The 19,550-nt window shown below is 39.1% G+C and overlaps 1 protein-coding gene across 1 annotated transcript in view; it reads left to right on the top strand.

The window, feature by feature from the left end:
* trim62.1 (tripartite motif containing 62, tandem duplicate 1) overlaps positions 1 to 19,550 on the top strand; it is a 39,846-nt gene that overhangs the window by 12,765 nt on the left and 7,531 nt on the right. Inside the window, exons 3-4 of the mRNA XM_061728547.1 lie at positions 11,567 to 11,662; positions 19,044 to 19,300. Of these exons, the coding sequence (XP_061584531.1) occupies positions 11,567 to 11,662; positions 19,044 to 19,300 (353 nt within the window). The remainder of the gene's footprint in view (positions 1 to 11,566; positions 11,663 to 19,043; positions 19,301 to 19,550) is intronic.

Here is a 19,550-nt window from a genome sequence, read left to right as displayed (position 1 = left end):
TCTTGATTTCTTATATTTTGCTTTCAGTGGGGAACTCATCTGTTGATAAATGATCTGAATATTTTTTTTTTTTTTGTAAGCACTTTGAGATTTCCGAATGGAAAGTGCATTATAAATTAAATGTATTATTATTATTCTTATTGTTGTCTGTCATTAGGTCAACTTTGGCTCAAACTGTGACACCAATGTACCCTGTCCTTGGAATTCAGCTTGAATCTTTTTGGATTTTTTTTTCAGGGCTTACCTGGTTTAATGATTGTTTTAGCAATGTTTTCTCATTGCCACTTTTTATTTTACATGTATAACTCGACTGTAAAAGCTGAGGGGGGAGGGAATCAACAATGCATTTAGCCATTTGTAGTCGCATATGGATCTGTATGTTTTTCATATAGGGTGGGAGATGGGATATGATCACAAATTGCCAGTGGAGTCTCGTGTGGATGCGCATGTTTATGGAAAGTGTGAACAGACCCAGTTAGAGCTGTTTACGTGTGACCTGATCAGCCAGGATGGAATTTAATACCAGGTCCTGCCAGTATATATCTGAGATGCTTAAGGCTTTGATAGAACTAGGGTATTTGACACATGAAGAAAAAAAACAAAAGGACAACTTCCCTGTTTGTCCTGCATGCCAATTGCTATTCGAAGCTTTATACTGGTCCTGCTCTACCTCTCAGGTAGTTTAAGACTCAAAAGTTTAAGGGCAGCACTTCTGCTTTTATCCACCAAGATGACCAGTAAAGCTTCTCTCCTCACTGAACCTCCCAGTTTCAGCAGGGACCTGCAGATTTAAAGTGATGTTTAATGCTTAGCCCTGACCAGTGGAAAGAGCAGCCTGCACACCACTGATACTGCTACAAAGATTACATTAAACATAAAAGACTTTGCTGTGGAAGGTGATATAACCTTTTTTTTTTTTTAATTCCTTAGGGGTAGAATAATCTCCTAAAGGCGGTGAATATGAAATTAGATTTTTGGAGGATGGCTTTGGACAGAGATGATTGCAGACCTTGGAAAAAGTTAAAAATTAATGAATGGTGAGTGATAGTGCAGGGGTTATTATACATTCTGTGCTTTTAGCTTTGTCTCCCAGTTGGATATTTGGGTGGATGTGAGCCTGAGCTGCTGTGCCCTTTTACTAAAGCCATGAGACTCCGAACCCTGAGAGCTGGAGAATTAACACAGATTACACAGCATTGTTCTCAGGGGGTTTAGGCCGGGATGGATGGGACTGTAATCTTGTAATTCTTTGTGTCTGAGATGATTTAATTAGACTTGCTGGTGATAGTCTTTATTTTAAAGTCCCAGTCAAAGCCATGTCTGACCCATCCCTATCCCAGAACTAATAAATGGAGGCAGAGCCTGTTCAGTTTAAATTAGAGGCCTTAGTTGTAGTTCTAATGACCTACAAACCTACAGATTCTCTCTGTTTCAGGGGGCCGTAATTGGCTGACGGCTGGAAATGCTTTGCCATGATCGGTTTAATCTGAGCGACGTGATTGGGTGAATTGTATCAAACCAAGCAACAGTTTTAACTTTGATGCCTGATGTCACATATGTGATACACACCTCTTCTAAGACTTTTGTACAACCCCCAGAAACAAAGTAATATAACAAAAATAATAATACTTTTTTTTAAATTCTAAAATAAAAAATTACCCAATGTATTCAGAGATGCAAAAAAATATTAAACTGTTGAAAAGAAAATTAAGTGTTTTTTAATTTCAATAAATAATGGAGGCTTTACATAAAAGAGTGTATATTTTCTGTGTATCATTTAATATATGAGGCATTAAGAGTCTAATGCTTAAACATGTTTTAAGTGCACTTTTAAAAAAATATTGACTTTTATACTTTAATTATTAATACTAATCGTATTTGACCGGGTTCCATCTAATCAGTGGGGAGCATCCAGCTGTATCGTCTTGTTCTGGCTGTGGTTCCCCTTTTCATCTAGTCTGCACATTAACAACGGCTTCCTGCTCCAGCAGCTGTTACTAGTTTAGGTACTTAGGAAACGCTCTTATCCACCGTGACTTATACTGAAGGCTGTGGTAGAACAACAAAGCATGGCTGAGCTTAAATAAATTAAGTTTCTGTGTAGTTGTATCAATTAAAGTGATGGATAAAAGTTTTCTTAATAAAATAGTCATTGTTCAGTTTAGTATCAGACTCAAAATTATTACTTAATATTTTTATGACTTCCTGATTGGCTGTAAATCCACAACTCCATAGAGACCCAGAGACGGGTGATTTAAAGATGGAAAGAGTAGGCTAAATAGATGCTGATTTGAATAAATTAATTTCCTCCATGTGCCACTGCGTAGTCAGTTTTAAGGCGCAGTGTTGCTCTGTTTTAAATAGGACGGTGTTATTTAGTAGATTTGTTATTGTTTAGTAGTTAACGTACAGATAAGCATGTTCCATGAAGACAACCTGAAAAAGTGAGTTGAACAAAATTTCAAATTTAACCAATGGGAATGGCCTATTTCTCCACATAACCTTTTAATAAAGCTCTTTGTCTACATCCTGGCCTTATTCTATGATGAATTTTTATATATATATATATATATATATATATATATATAATACTCTGCTACTCTGCTGGTCACTGCGAATGTGAACAATTGTTTTATAAAAATAAAACCAAGTTGGGAAAATACAGGTTTTGTGTCAGAGTTGAGCTGTAGTTTTGTCGTTGTTTTTTTAAGTTCTTATAGCCATTTAAAAAAAAAAAAACTTTTTTACAGGTACTCTATGTATAAAAAATATGTATAAATGCAGCTTTAAACAGGTTTATGATTTGTCTCACACTGTTATGGTTGAGCCTGTTGATTTTAATTGTTTTTCTTGCGTATTTTGCTGTGTTACTAGTTTAACAGTTTTCAACCCACTCATCTTCATCAGACATTAAATGTTTATCATAGCGTTTGTTTTTTTTTAAACCAGCCTGTGTGGGGGCTTTGCTAAAATTAATATAATAGGATAATCTAAGCTTCAGTATGTGGAATATTTATAAATCAAGGGATTTACTGTTATCAAACCTTATTGGAAGCTAGAACTATGATTCATACAACTGTGACTGACCAGTCTTTAAACAGTTTCGTTTATAAAAAGAGGTATATTTCTTAGATATTTAGCTGACTGAATGAAGAAGCAGGCATACACATTATTTGATCAGATAGCGCTGTTGGCGAGCTGTAGTCTGCTTAGTGCATGCAGACCAGATACAGCAGAGCAGCTTCTAGCTGCAACAACGCTGCTAAGATGAGGTAGAGGGAAACAAATGTGTTTGTTATCCCTGCCGTTGGGCTCTGGATGTCATGCAACTGCATATTAACAACATGCTGACCATCCTAGGTCTGAGCTTATTTAAAGCTTATTTGGTTGAAATGAATAGTGACAGTGAAAAGACAATGGATTTAGGATATATGGTCCTTCACATGAGTGTTGGGGTCTTGATTGCTCTCACATTTTTTATTTTATTTTTTTTTTTAAAAAGGGGACAAGTCAGATATATTGAGAATCCAATCAGAGTTCATGTCCACCACATTTTATTTACACTGAGCGTCCTTGGAAAAAAAACCTTGCTCTCACACTAGTTGCAGACATTACAAACACTAGTGGGATTTTGAACGAAGTCGTTTTCTCTTTCAAATAGAGCAGGGCTGACCATTAACAAAAGGTAATTTAAAAAGGTCTAAGAAGCCTCAATTTCATCTCCTTTAAGTAGACCATCATAGTCATTGTTTCGTCTCTGTGAATGATGTGGGAAGCTTTGTTTTGTATGTTTTTAGTGTCATGTTGTCTCACAAGCCCAAAGGAAGTGCTTATTTTTAATATCTTGGTTTTTCTCCTCTTTCTTCAGTTACCTCTTGCCATGATGTATAGCCCCCTCAGAGATTAGCATCTTGCTCTGACAGGGTTGACTGATGGCTCTTAAAAGAGGGACTGGTTGCTGCAGTGAGAGTCATTGAGAAATTCCATTTGAAGCTTTTATAAGAAATTAAAATTGCTTTCTGGCAAATTGTTCTTTTCCAGCTAAGAAAAATGTACACATCTTTGTCTTGTTAATTGAATATCTGTGTGAAAGCTAGTCCTGCACGGCAGACAGGAGAGGATCAGCTATAAAAGCCTCAAGGCTGAAGGTGAAGCATTGAGTGTTTCATACCAGCAACAGACTCTCATCGGTCATCGCCTCTCAGATTTCCACTCTAGTGCCAGGAGCAGTCTTGCTCCTCTTTAATAGCTTCTCCTTCTCTGTGTAGATGATCAAACTTTACATTTACAGCTCTGAAATGTACTAGTCTTTTTTTTTTTTTTCTTCTTTTTTAAAACTCCTCCACCTACTTGGTGCCTTGGGGCTGCCACACACCTGCCTCCACATCCACACACTCTGCAGACCTTTGTCAGCAGTCCAAACATCATGAATCTTTTTCACTTGGAGGATAAATATAGTAGGACTGATTTGCTGTGTTGTTTTTCTTTTTCTTAGATGTTCATGTTTTGGGTAATAAATATGCATACAGTGTGCCCTTTCTTGCTCCAGAAAGTAAAGCGGCTGCCTCCAAGCATTCATCATTTACATGACGTGGCCTATATTCAGAGGGCTGATGATGGTACTGCTTTTCCCAAATGTTACGGATGAGATTGAAGTAGTAGATAAGAGGGTCATTTGTGATAATGCCCTGGATCACATTGGGAGCGAACAGGTCTTCTTGTGTAGAGCTTTCTATTGCAGGGTTTGGTAGATGGTGATAATATTTCAGTGGGCCCCACAGATGTGTTAAAGCCACCCAAAAAATTACATGAACCAAAGTCACCACCTGGATTTAACCAAGCAAACAGGTAAAATCTTCTCATTGGATAATTGCTGCATGGATGATTGTTTTTGTCAACAAGTTATTGAACAGTAACTGATGAAGTGAGTAGCTTCTCACTTCTTAAACAATCATGTCTAAAGACGCATCCTGTGGTCGTAGAAAAGGTGTTAATCTGTTACAAAGTATTGGCATGCATCAAGCAAAGAAAACATCTAAGTACTATAGATGAAATTGGGTTAACTGCCCAAGGTATTACTGAAAACTGGAAGGGTAGTGGGGAGCCATAATCTTTGAGGAAGAAATGTGATGAAAAAATATCTTCAAAGGTCGTGATCGATAATCATTTAAACATCAGGTGAAATAAAACAATCAAAACAGTAGAACTCTGTTACTTTCATTATTAAACATAAGAGCAAATTCCACATGCACAGTGTGAAGGGGAACTTAACACCTTAAGAAAAACACCTTTCAGTGAGGCAAATTTTGCAGAAATGGGAGCATAAAGTTTGGACTCTGGAGCAATGGAAGAAGCTCATGTGGTCTTAGTCCAGATTTAGTCGGTTCCAGACTGATTGATGCATCAGGGCAAGAACTGAGGCAGATTAAATTATGCATCCATCAAGCCTAGTGCCTACTGTAGGCTGTGGGGGCAGTGCTATGATCTGGAATTGCTGCAGTGGTCAGGTCTAGGTTCAGCAACATTATGTGCAGTTATGCAAATATAGTGATATATAGGTTATACCATCAGTGGATTTTTATTTTATTTATTTTTTATTTTTTTCCCCCTGGTGGCACAGGCGTATTACACGATGACCATGCCAGGATTCATTGGGCTCAAATTGTGAAAGAGTGGTTCAGGGAGCATGAGACACACAGACATTGATTGGGACCACACAGAGTACAGACCTTAACCCCACTGAGATCTTTGAAGTGTGATGGAGAAGACTGTGGGCAGCTCTTCCATCCTCAATAAAAGATCTTGCTGAAAAATTTGGAAAGAAATAATCAGAACTACTCAATAGAAATATTAGTGAGTTACTTTTTTTTTGGCAACCCCTCATGTGCTTCCAACCCTTAAATCAGGAATAAGTTTGTGTAAAATGAAAATAAAATCGAGTGATGTAGTTTGACTTTTATTCCTTTTGCAGACAGTGTGAACCAAACATTCCTTTTTTTTTCTTTTTTTTTTTCAATCATTTTATGTCATTGGTTAATTCACATCTATTTTTGAATTTCAGGCCTGCAGCAAAGTTTAAAAAATGTTGGAACAGGAATGCTCTGACTACTGTCCGATGTCGCCATTCCTTATCATACTTTATTTTTAAAGGTCTTAAAGTTTTTTGGCATGAAGGATATCAAGTGATGGAGCCTTTCTTCCTGCAAGCATGTCACTTTTTTATTTTTTTCCCCCAAAATTCTTAAATAAAAACAGATCAGGAATGCAAGTGGGCAAGTTTAGTAACTGGACCTTCCACTCCCTTAGCCGTGTGAGTGGAATGTGGTTTGGTATTGTCATGCTGAAAAATTAATGGATGTCCCTGGAAAATATGTCAGCAGGCAGCATGTATCGCCCTAAAATATCAACATAACTTTCACATTGGTGCCGTCATCACAGATGTGTAATTACCCAATTGGTGGTTCATCCCAGATGCCTCTCAGCCAGGAGATGGGAATGCCATCTCCTGGCTAAGGTTAGCATAAGGGTTCTTTTTTTGCTCCCCCTCAGTGAAACTCACGTTTTATTTGTAATATAGCTCTGTTTTGAATCAACTGACAATTTTTTCGCGAGTTATCACTTGCTCATGTGACTATATCAAATGTTTTAAAATGGTGGTTCTTGATCCACTGCCATCTGAGGGATTGGAGATGATGGCTGTCCATCTTAGGCCTGCGCCCTTGTCCTTTTTATGGACTGAAAATTGTCCAGCTTCCATGAATCATTTAAATATACTATGCACTGTAGCAGGAGATTCATGCAAATCTGTTCTGATTTTTTTTTTTTTTCTTTGGGGAATATTGTTTTCAGATATTCCTCGTACACATTTGTTCTCACACTCCAGAGTGGAGATCCTCCGCCAGTCTTTGCGCCTTAAAAACTCATCCTTTCACACTTTTCTGGATACTGCTTTTGCAGATAAGTTTTCCCATTAACTCTGTGGCTGTGGGGGTCACAGCCCCCATGCAAACACTGTGCGAGATCCTAGTGGAGCTGCTGAAATAGAAATAATTCAAGCAATCTTGCCATTCTGTTACAGATAACATCAGCGCAGACAGATTTGTGCGCGACTCCTTCTTTGAGAAATTGTTGTTAATGCGTAATCACAGGTGAGGTTTAATTTTATGAATCAGCAGCACATACGACTATTTGAAACTCACTCCACACATGGAGCTGGAGGCTGATTCTAATTCGGTGTACATTTGGCCACCATATATCTCCTCCACTACATGTACATTCTCTGCAGTTCTAATAATGATCAGTCCCATATCAAAGGTTCAGTGTAATACAGCACATGCTCTTGTCTCAGGCTGCCTGTGTCGTACCAGAGAGCAGGTGTTTGCATACGTCCCCATCCTCCAGCCCTCTGGGCCAGTCCTGCTCAGTCAGCTCAGCTGGCCTCAGCCTCCTCTGCTGGCTGAGCTTAGGCTACAGTAGCTGCCCTCTTGAGACCGCAGGCTCTGCTGATGCTGGATGAATAATGCACAATTTGAGGTTCAGTTGATATCTTGGAACAAATGCGCAGGAGTCTGCAGCCTAATACATTTTTGTTGGTCTGCTTTTTGTTTATAATTTCAACCTCGCTTGAAGTCATTTGGTATCATGAAGCCATGATGCTGCTACAACAGACAAGTGAAACCTTTTTTAATTTGGCCTTAAATCCTTTTGCCTACGGATGATCACAACTATTCACAAAGCTCAAGTTAATCAACTGATATAGTTTGATAGAGACCGCCTGTGTCTTTATGTTCCACTGGAGGCTGTCTCTCAGTGAATGCAGTGTGTTCCCTTTTTTTCTGCCTTTTTTCATATTCATAGTTACTGTAGAATAAAGTGGAAGAAGCTTCTGCTAACATTTTGGGTCCTAATAACCTTGAAGACTGAATGTCAGGGCAAAATCGTGTTCATGATAAATTGCAACAGGCTAATAAAGCTTACGGCTGACTTTCATGACTGCAGGGCTTTCATTGCCGTTAACTCACCTTGTCTACCTGAAAGATTTACACCCCCAGCTTGATGAAGGTTATTCCAGCCTGACCTTGTGGAGATCATTTTCAGCGTCTTGAATTATTGTGTCCTCTGCTGGGGCTTGTGCTCGTTACCGAACAATGCCATGAAACGGATCCCAGCGTAATTAGATGCCTTAATTGTTCGACATTCTGCATGTCCTCCAGTGTGGAAGTAAAGAGCATGACTTTTTTTTTCTTTTTCCTTTCTGCGTGCGTGCGTGCGTGCGTGCGTGCGTGCGTGTGTGTGGTTCTCCTGCTGTGAGCTTTTTTTTATTATTCACGCCGCAAGACCGCATTTTGTTTTTCACCTCTTCATTAAGGCTGCCAATAAAATTCTCTACATCCTGAACAAGCTGCTGAATATAATCAAGCTCACAGCTGTAACATCAGCAGAAGAATTTAATCAGCTCATGTTGAGTTTCCTGGAAACATGCACCAGAAGTATGTTAGCTTGTTCATGAGTAACGATGTATATCTACCAAGAACTGCTGACATAAAAGAACAGTAAAATGAAGAAGGAAACAAATGGCTGTACAAAATGAGTTTTAGATTTATAATCTTTCAGTTGTGGCCCCATTTCCTGCAGCTTGACGTACGAAGGAAATGCCATGTCAGACCTGCACTAGTCGGTATGGAAACAAGGATGAAACACAGGAGTGTGTTACTACACAGATTTGGGTGTGTCTTCTTATACCAGGAACTTATGTACTTATGTGCACTTTGTTTTTAATGTCATCACGTGACACCTTCTCTAGATACCACTCACCTATAAGTCCAGGGTTTTATACACATGTAAAAGACACCTTTTTTTTTTTTTACCTGTGCTAGAAATCTTATGTAAAATCCTCATCTGAGGAACAATTCTTTCTAGATTAGAGGATTGGGTAATTGCATGTTATCGAGGAGGTTTAGAGCTTGAGAGGGGTGTGTGTTTCACAAAAGTTTAATTTTCACTGTTTCGAAAAAGGTGGTTGTTGGGTATGCATCTTGTTTTGTGGATTTTAGTTAAAAAAATCCTATTATGAAAAACAAGTTTTTTTTTTTTTTTTTTTTTTTCTTGCTTTAACATATATAAAGTGGTCTCCCTTCAGCCTGCCAACTCAGAAGGAGGAAAGCAACCAAATTCTGCAGTATCTGTACAGCCGCCCGGATGAGCCGTCCAGTCTGTGGCTTCTACGAGTCATTCAGATTCTGCGCATTTTCGTTACGTAACCAAAATGCAAACCACGCCCACAACTATAACCGTGTAACTGCATGCGAGTGTCCGACTATCGCATCACTTGCGTGACATCGGACGCTCTCTGTCCATCTCCCTCCAGCCAGCTGCCACTTGAGGTTTTTGTAGTGAAATGAGGAGGAATCATAGAGATAACTTCTCATTTCAAATAACTGGATCAGCCGTTCCTCATCCATGACTGTTTCCTACAGCGCTTTCAACGCGAGCGACAGGAAGAAAATAGAAGCAGGGTGTCCGACAAATGTTCAGCTCAAAACGGCACGTTGCGCTGCGCCGCGTCGCTCGCGGCCAGTTAGGACAGTCCAATAGAAAATAAAGCAATGGAATTGATTTTGTAGCTGACGCTCGCTCGCATCACATGCACGACACGGTGTAAAGGCTGATTTATGGTTCCACCAACGCAGAGCCTGCGGTGTAGGGTACGCCGTCGGCTATGCTGTACCCTACAGCGTAGTGTCTGCGTCGATTTAACGCAGAACCATAATTCAGGCTTAATCCCGGAGCTTCCGCCATTTTTTTCATAGCGTCATTCAGGCAGCCAATCAGCACAGTGCCTCATTATCATAGCCTCCCCACCCACTCAGAATCCTTCATAGAGAATGAGGTTAGAAACGGTAAAGATAAAGACATGGCTCAGAGGCTGAATTTCTAATTTATATAGAAAAAACAATCAAAAGCTTGTTTTTAAGACATTCAAGGTCTGTTTAAAATAGACATTAAATGCCATAATAGGTCCCCTTTAAATGTGCTGTTCAGTTACAGGAATAGTTTAAACATTTATTATTTTGTTGGAGGAAGCATTCCACAGAGGATATAAGCATCCGTTAGTTTTACGGCAACAAACGTCAAAGTTTCCCCGATCAGTTTGCAGCAGACAAGTGAAGTGTGTTTTCTCTGTCAGCGTTGGTCTGTCTCCTTGTGTGGGAGCTGCCTTTGACCTGCTGCAGACAAATGCGTAGCGATGAGGCGGAGAGCCCACTGAGCCTGCCGCACTCCTGTCATTAACATGGAGAGTCACGCTCCCCCTCTGCACCAACAATCGTTTTCTGTTACTGTCCTTGCTAGGAACCGTGCTTCATCTCCACAGTCCGCATTTACCCTTTACACTTTTGCAGCTATTAATCAAGGACGAGGATTTCAGTTGCTGTCACGCCAGCAGCGCCTCAGCCCTCTGTTCCTTGACGAGTGCATGGAAACTTAACATGTTATTGTCAAACAAGATAAGTTCTATCTTTTTTTTCTTTGTTTTCTTTCACCATCATTCGATAGCTGAGTGTTGGTGGTTTTACAGATCACGATAAACCGATGCTTTCATGTAATCCAGTCGGTGTTCAGAAGAGGGGAAACTTGGATCTTATGGAAGAGTGCATGCAGGTTATTTTAGCAAATATGCCTGGAAGCAGGGTGGAGCGTGACGTAGACGGAGCTTAGCGTTTCTGCCCCCACAGCCCAAAGTCAGATAAAATGACTTAATTTACAGATTTATGTCAGATGTTGATATTTTTTAAATCTCATTCTCAGTATCAAGACATTTTTATAATAAAATTGAACAAATTATCTGCCTTTGCTTTTTTACATTTTAAAAAAAAGACACTTTTTTGTTTAATTCATAGTAATTAGTAGCAAAGGTCATTTATTTGATACAGTACAGAATGAATAGAGGATGAGGTTAGTTTCATTGAGAAATTACATTGGTTTTATAAGTCTTTAGAGGAGCACTTTAGAAGTCTTTAGGAGTTTTTGTTCTAGGAGCAATAAAAACAACACATGCGGTTTTCATTTCAATAATAGAATTAACCACATGCTCTACAAGAAAGCTGGGCGAATGCTTTTTTTAAATATATAATTGACCATTTTTGCACTGCTCTTGTTTGTGAAAATTGTGATCAAAAGGGAGTTGCATGAACCCCTTCAACTTGTGTGATACCAACCATCCTGCTGTGTTTCTGCATTGCCTCAGTTTGGACAGCTTGGAGATTAGTTTTGGTTCCGTCAGCATGTTTCTGACGACAGATGAGACCCATCTGAGAATCTCCACAATTTTAAAATTTTTTCTTGTTTCCCACGTTCTGTCTAGTATTTTTACTTGGGGGTAGAGGCTGGACGAGGCAGCCTTGGTATGAGCCTACAAGTAGCAGTGCTTCTGATGTGATTGTTGCACTCGCTTAGCAGAAGCTGACCAGATGAATTCGGTTCTAGACTTTGGCCCATCTGCTCTGACATACTGTATGTAAATACGTCAAGTCACCAGTTGTTGATCTGTGACTTGTTTGTTCTGCAGAGGGAGATGAAGGAGCAGCTGGCCACACTGCAGGATAGTGAGAGGGGACACACCGAAGCTCTGCAGCTCCTGCAGAGACAGCTCACTGAGACCAAGGTACGGTAGCATTCTCCTTACAAAGTTCTCATACAAAGCAGTATGGAGCTAGAACGGTCTCATAATTCACAAATGCACACGCCGATCCACAAATACACAGGACGAAATTCACAAATGCACAGAACAATTCACACGCGCGTAGGACAAGATACACAAATGTGTTTTTGATGCACACACAAATATTACCAGATTTACAAACGTTTTTGTCTGTGAGCTGCACTGGATTGCGTGGGACTTTTGAGAGACTTCCCTGACGTGACTCGATACACAAATGCGTTTTTTTAACACTGAAGGATCTGCAACCAATCAGATGTCATCCTTTGTTTCAGCCAATCATAAGAGCGCACCCCACATGGGGGACGATTTACTTGTACAGGGCTCCAGACTAACTTTTTTCTTTTTTTTTTTTTTTTTTTTTTTTTTTTTTTTTTTTTTTTTTTTACTTTATTTTTCTATGTGCCACACCATAGTGACGTTCAGTATAACAGAAAAAAAATACACGAAAAAATACACGAAGAAAAAAAAAATAAATAAATAAATACATGAATAATTAAAAGGACATATCTAAACAACAAACACAAACAAAGCAAAGAGAGGCCTAACATGCCTTTAAATACCTTCCAGCCCCCCTGTTACCTCCCTCCCCTATACATCCCTTACACTTCACTCTTTTATGTATTAGCCAAAATTCCTATTTTCACAAATCCTTATTTCCATTCTTATTTCATAAACACAATACAACTAGAGGGAGAGGGACGCACCATGAGAGCAAGTAAACAAACAAGTACATGACAGTACCTCCAAAGATAAAAAGATAATAAAAAAAAAAAAAAAAAAAAAAAAAATTAAATAATAATAAAAAAAAAAATAATAAAAAATAAATAAAAATAAATGAATAAAATAAATTAAAATTAAATTAAATTTAAAAAAAAAAAAAAAATTAAAAAAAAAAGAGAGAGAAAAAAAAAAAGAAAACTAAGTGCTCCCCGTTCAGTTGTTGACTCCTGCATATTATTATTAATTATTATTATTATTATTATTATTATTATTATTATTATACTCCTCCATATCCGTAGACTAACTTTTTTCACTAGGAGCACAGTAGCCCCTAACTGAAAGGTTTTAGGGGCACAATCAGAAATTTTAGGAGCGCACATCGTTTATCGACACGCTAACCAAATTTTTACATTTCTACTACATTTCAGTGTATTAGTAATATGTATTTCATAATAGATTAATGAATTCAGGGATTAAAGCAAAAATAATATTTTTGACTGAAAAAAATGTTTCAGGCCAGTTCATATTCCCCCGCCATCTATGCGCTGCACCACACTTTAAGAATGGCCCCTTTTTTGCCGTGCGTCGTTTCCCAAAGGTTTCAAGTAAAAAAGAAGGGCTGTACTGTATTAGCCCTTCTGTTTTCTGTTTTTTATCACCATTTGATTCGATCCCATCCGATATTAATGTGGGTTAGTGTTATTAAAAATGTTTTTTGAGCTGTTGCCTGAATTATACGACTGTAAAATAACTAGTGAAATAATAATTTCACAATAATTATTGTGAAATAACTAAAAAATAAATAACTCAAATGGGTCTTTCAATATCCATTTAAAGTGCAAAAAAGAAGGAAATATCAATAGGTCTAGTTTTCACGCCTTCAAGCCTTGGTTTGATCATTTTCTGGTGTAAAAAAAAATAAAAAATAAATAAAACAATGATGCCGGACAGCTTACCTGCTTCAAAGTGTTTCAGCCTATTTGGGTGTCTTTTTTTGAGCACTTAAAACTTAACAATATTGATTTCTATTAATGTCATGTTTGTTCTGTCTGTCAACAGTGATGGGCAGAAACGCGTTACTGTAATCCGATTACTTTTTTCAAGTAACAAGTAAAGTAAGGGATTACAATTGCAAAAACAGTAATTAGATTACCTTTACTTTTCTGAAAGAAGGCTGCGTTACTGCGTTGCAGTATTTGTTTTGTGAAAATATCTCATGACTTTGCGCCGCTCAAGTCAAGGCCTATTTATGGTTCCGCGTTACACCAACGCAGAGCCTACGGCGTACGGTATACGGCGACACACACCGTATGTCCGCGTCGCCGCGTACCCAGTTAAGTAACAGGATTACTTTTTTGGTTCAGTAATCGGTAACTAATTACTTTTTCAAAGTAACTTGACCAACACTGTCTGTCAATATAACAATATTGGCAAATACGAAGCCCGCTGTGTGGCATCCCCTGGTAAAAGATAATTTAAGATTAAAAATGTAACATATTCAACGTGAATTGTGCAGTGATTAACACTAGTGATGGAAAACCATTCAGACTTACAGCTTTGGGCAGAATTGATGTTAGAATTATGAACTTTTACACAAAGTGATGTCTTAAACAGTGTTTGCACTATTGAGGGTTTGAATAAATTACGTTAGTTATGGAGATTGTTCTGAATAAACCAAAAAATCCCCAAAGACACTTGCGTTTGTTTATGTATGAATGTTTTTTTAATTTAATTAATTTTTAATTTTTTAATTTTTTTTTAAAGTAAGAAAATTGTTAAACTGGTAAAATATATTATTTGTTAGCATTTAACTGAAAGAAGTATCGAAAAGTGGAAATAGATCATAAGATTAATCTAAAAAAAAAAATCGTTAGATTAATCGACAAGAAAATAATCATTAGTGGCAGCCCTATTCATTATTGACACTGGTTTTTTTATCAATATTTTCTAAATATGATGATTTGTGTGTCTTAAAAATGTGATTGCGATACGCATTTTCCTCCAAGCTTGAAAAGCAAATACATGTTGCTTCAATTCTAAATGAGTTATAAATGTTTAACTGAATATTTTTAGTCCAGCTGTTACTCACAATTATCTTTATCTGAGTAATTTGTTCATTCCAGTAATCGTATATACAAAGCGCTTCTGACGCTCCTGGGAAAAAAAAAAAAACTCCCCAATAATTGCTAACATCTGGCTTTTGAATGCAATGGGAAAGTGTTTCATTGGCATTCATTGCATCGTCAAATGGCTCTGTAGAAGTCGCTCGTTTTTACTCCCTCCAATTTCGATTACAGTTTTATAAGCAGTCAGAAGGACTTGGGGTAAACTCATCACCACTGGGATAGGGAAAGGATTTTCTCAACTTTTTAGCAGTGAAACATTTAAACATTTGCTGCAAAGTTGTCACAAGAAGTCAGAAAAGAGTTACAAAAGATCTGGGGTCATGTTGTTGTATGAGAGGATCATTAAATCAATAGAAATTGGCTGTGGCTGAGTCAATTGTCCACGAGTATGAGCTCTACTTTGGCCAGGTTTGTTCACGTGCTCTGACAACCCACAACTCAAACGTGTGGACTCTGCCTATAGTTGTCGACTCAAGGTCGAGGAGCTTCCACACCACAAATGGACCACCTCGTCAGAGGTCTCGCTGCGACCGTTGGGTCGCACTGCAGTGTGGTTGCTGTGTTTGCAGTGACCCAAGTGAACCGCATTCACGCCCAGAGTTCCACACCATATCTCCTTCAAGCAGTGATAAATGATTTATTGATTTGTCATAGCCCATTTAGACCCCGTCCACACGTAGCCGGGTATTTTTAAAAACGAATATTTCCCCCCTCCGTTTATAAAAAAATTTGCATCCACATTACATCGTTTTTAAAAAAAAACCCTTCCACACGTAACCGAAGATCTGCGTTTTCGACCACATTCATAAGCATTCTAACCTGTAGATCATCTGCGGCTCCCGGGGAAGCTGCATCTCCGCGGCTCCGCGGGCTGGGCTCCGCGGGGCTCCGCGGGCCCTACACCGTAGGGTGGGCGTCGCCGCGTACCCTACGGCGTAGCCTCTGTGTCGGTGTAACGCAGCAAATGGTGGTCAAGACCAGAGACCATTTATTTAATAAATAGCTTGGAGAACAGATGGTGGATCATCTGTAGTTCTGTAGTAAACAAAAGTCGCACGTCAGAGCAGATTTGTTGTTGTTTCTGCGCATAATGTGACGTTCAAAAACGCGAAACTCCGGTTGTGTGTGTCTACACGCATCTACATAAACGGAGTTTTCAAAAATCTTCACTTTGCCCGGAGTTTTTTTAAACCTTCGTTTATTTGCGTTTTCGTGTGGATGACAGGTCCAAACGTAGGAAAATATCTCCGGTTTAGCAGATATCCGCAGATATCCGGCTACGTGTGGACGGGGTCTTATATAGACCATACAATGAATAATATAGTGTATTTTTTTTTAAACTGTGGGGGGGGGAAATGAGCAGTATTTGAGCCACATTCACTCAGGGACTGTCAGCTTTCATGGTTGGCAACAGAAGTGAGATTCTCTTGAAACATATGTGTACACATAAAATATATTGACAATTTTAGAGCTGTACAATATCGGAGCTCAACAGTCAGGCTCATAGCTAAAGGGAAGTTAATGTTCAGTTCAGTTTAATTCAACAATTTAGTACATTTTATTTTGTCATGTTTTCAGCAATGTTTTTCTAACATGTATCGTGTTTTGACGTAAATATCTGGACTGGAGTAGGTTATTAGGAGCAAGACATTAGGAGGAATAACTTGGACATTCAAAAGGATCCTTATGTTCAAGTGCAAGCCAGAGGAAGCTTTTTATCATAGCAATAAACATGTTTGCATTTTAAATAACTAAGTTCAGACAGTAATGTATAAATCTTGCTTCTTATAAATGTCTGTTTACCCACAGTCTTCAGTCCTTTCCAGCTGCTTTGGTTTGAAGTGAAATTGAATCATAAATTGTTGTATTGAGCAGCCCTTCAGTCTCTGCACCCCATCTTATTCAGTGAAACCATGAACATCTGCTCACACACAAAGCAATTATTCTGTTTTTAAGGACACCAAATCTATGGACTCTGTACAAGTCGCTGCAGAAACAGCAGTCTTAAGGGAACTTTATTTTTCTCTCCCTTTTTTCTTTTGAGCCAACAGCTTGATGTTGCTAACTTCACATCCAGCCTCAACTGTGACATTTCTCTCACTCCGACTGCTAGATGTTGGCCTCCCAACTCATTGGAAAGGAGCTCATCCCACATGTAGGGATGGTAATTGATCAGATCTTTACGATTCCAATTCCATTTTTGATTCTGCTAAATGATTTGAGTCTATCGATTCTCATTTGGGGAAAAAAAGGACAAGCAAATGCCGCTCAAATGATAGGCAGCCTTCGTCTGTTAATTAGTTACTTGCAGTATTATTAGTTGAGGACATGCTAACGTTGCTGCTGCTGGGTTGAGATTTACTGATGTTGGTCAGGTGTCGAAAACGCAACATTCATTACATTCATTAATTGTTATCCCATGCTGTGTGCGCAACTGTTTTTGCATTTTTGTAGTATTTCCTCCCTTTGACGAAAAATTAACTTGGCCAATATTGCAAGTTGCCCTGTTGTCTTTTTTTTTTTTTTTTTTTTTTTTTACTGAAATGTAACCAGACTTTCGAACATTTGTATCTCTTGGGTGCCATGTTTACTATTGACTGCTGGCTTACACACGTTGCAATGCAACTTGCGCAGCGACGTCATTTGTGCCCACTGGAATCGAAAAGGGAATTGAAACACTAGGAGCACTAGTGGACTGGTTTTTGAACAAGAACCGGTTCTAAATTCAGAGAGTAAACGGTTCTTACAAAAAGTAACATATAAATCTTCTCGATTCCCATCTCTACCCATTCGTTTTCCATCCATTTACAGATTATTCTTCCTTCCAATAGGTTAAACTATGACTGCATTAATTTTTGATTTTGTGATAATGAAATGTTTTTGAAATAATGAAATGTCTCTACATTTTCCCCTTGTTTCATTAGAAACAAAGCTTGTAAACGGATCTTGGCACTAAGATTACGTGCAGCTCACTTTTATTTACTTATCTATTTTTTTAACTGCATGTAGCTCTCTTGAGCTCCGGTCTGAGTCCTGAGATCATGTCCCTCAGGAGTATCTCCCTGTTCCATGTGTTCACCAGAGGATTCATTTGATAATGAGTTGCTCCCATGAAAAGTGGCCGGCCTGCCTTCTCCAAGGGCTGCAGACGCCCACTCGCTGCCACCACAGCCTGCTGGGCCGAATCAGCAAACGTGTCAGCGTAACTGATGGCTGCTTTGCTTCGGGTCCTCCTCCACCTATTCCACACAATCAGTTTCCAGCTCCTGGCTTGGTAGGAGGGCTGTCTCGCAGCTCAGCTTAATGTCTGAGTGTTGATGGTTGCTGAGAAATAGTCATAACAAGTTCCCTGAGGCAAAGTGAGATTACCTGTCTCTTCCCTGCGATGAACAGCAGGAAGGGGTCTGCTCTCTGAAAGGGATTGATTGAATTCTTGGGGAAGAAAAATTTAAGATCACATCACTCCTTAATGCTTCACTTTTTCTTTCCTTTTTTTTTTTTAAACTTTAAAAAAAAAATATATTAGAATCGGCTGAAAATTCAGACAAAGTATTCATCTAAAATTCTTACAAATTAATTTCCCCCATCGCTGCCTTGTCTGCACACTTTTACTCTGCTGTAATTTTTTTATTTTTAATTATTTTTAGATGCTCTTTTCTGGAGCTTCAAATAATGTTCAGATGAATAATTCTGTGTAATGTCCATGTTGACTCGTTTCTTCTTTAGATCTTGTTACAGTCTCAAAATAAAACAAAGGCTCTTAGTAACAATAACGCTTAAAAGTACACCAGCATGCAGCACAAGCTTAAAGAAAACATAATATAAAAAATGCTTACAGAACACATGAGGTGGCAGCCCCGGCCAAATAAAACAAAAGTGGGAGAAGACCTCAAAAAGGCCCTGCTGTGGGTCTTCTGAACCCTGCAAAGCTAAAGTAAAAGGACCAAAAAGGGAAATAGCCCTGAAAATGACTCCCAGCTCGACTGAGTTATGGTAAATAAAAGCGAGCAGAAACACAGATTTAGTTTGGTCCCTGTCAGTGGAGACCAGAACACTGCACCCTTTTGCTTTTTAACAGTCCAATCAGCACTCAAGAGAGGGGAACTGTTTCCAGTCAAAATGATGTGTCATAACAAAGGTTTTCCTGCACAGAGGCGCTCATAATACCGGCAAATTTATTTTTTTACTTTTAAATGTTGCATTTCTTTGCAAACTGCTCAGCAAAATTATTGGTTTCAGCTTTAATGTCTGTCTGCTGGCCCTCCCACTCGTGTTGCCCTTAGTGACCACTTTCTGGTTGTCACTTTGGATTATTTTTCTCAAGCGAAGTCTTTCCTCCCATTACTAATTCACCATAAAACCATAAGGCGCATACATCCCACAGAGCCTTTTAAGCTCGGAGCATGTACATGCTGAACAGGTGTGAAAAATACTCAGTTTTTCAATGCAGACCATGTTTTGTTTCCCCCCTTTTCCAGTCCTCGGCGAAGAGTCTGCGTGCAACCATCGGGGATGCATTTGAGCGTCTTCATCGCTTCCTGCGAGAGCGCCAGAAGAGCATGCTGGAGGAGCTGGAGATGGATACGGCCCGCAAGCTGGCCGACATCGAGCACAAGATCCAGCGCTACAGTCAGCAGCTGCGTGACGTCAAGGAAGGCATCCAGATCCTGCAGGAGCGCCTCAACGAGTCGGGCCGTCACGACTTCCTGGAGGGTGTAGCCGTCACATCCGAGAGGTGCGTTGCCTGCCCTGAGCTCTATCCAATATGCAGTTGTGAGTAAATGTACGCTAAAGAGGATTGGGTTTAATGTGAATTATGGGCATTGAAAGTTGTTATAATACCCCACAACATGCTAAATGTGTGTTCACACTAACGCTACTGGCATATAGGAGAAAAATGAGCTTTGAGCAAAAGCATGAACTAATCCCTGAACAGATGAAGCTTTAGGCCTGAAATAAACCAGCTGTAATGTTTAATCAGGAAG

Source organism: Cololabis saira, chromosome 8, assembly GCF_033807715.1.
Source record: "Cololabis saira isolate AMF1-May2022 chromosome 8, fColSai1.1, whole genome shotgun sequence".
Lineage (NCBI taxonomy): Eukaryota > Metazoa > Chordata > Actinopteri > Beloniformes > Belonidae > Cololabis > Cololabis saira.
Note: the sequence above shows the minus strand (reverse complement) of the source record. Positions and strands in the feature narration are given on the sequence as shown.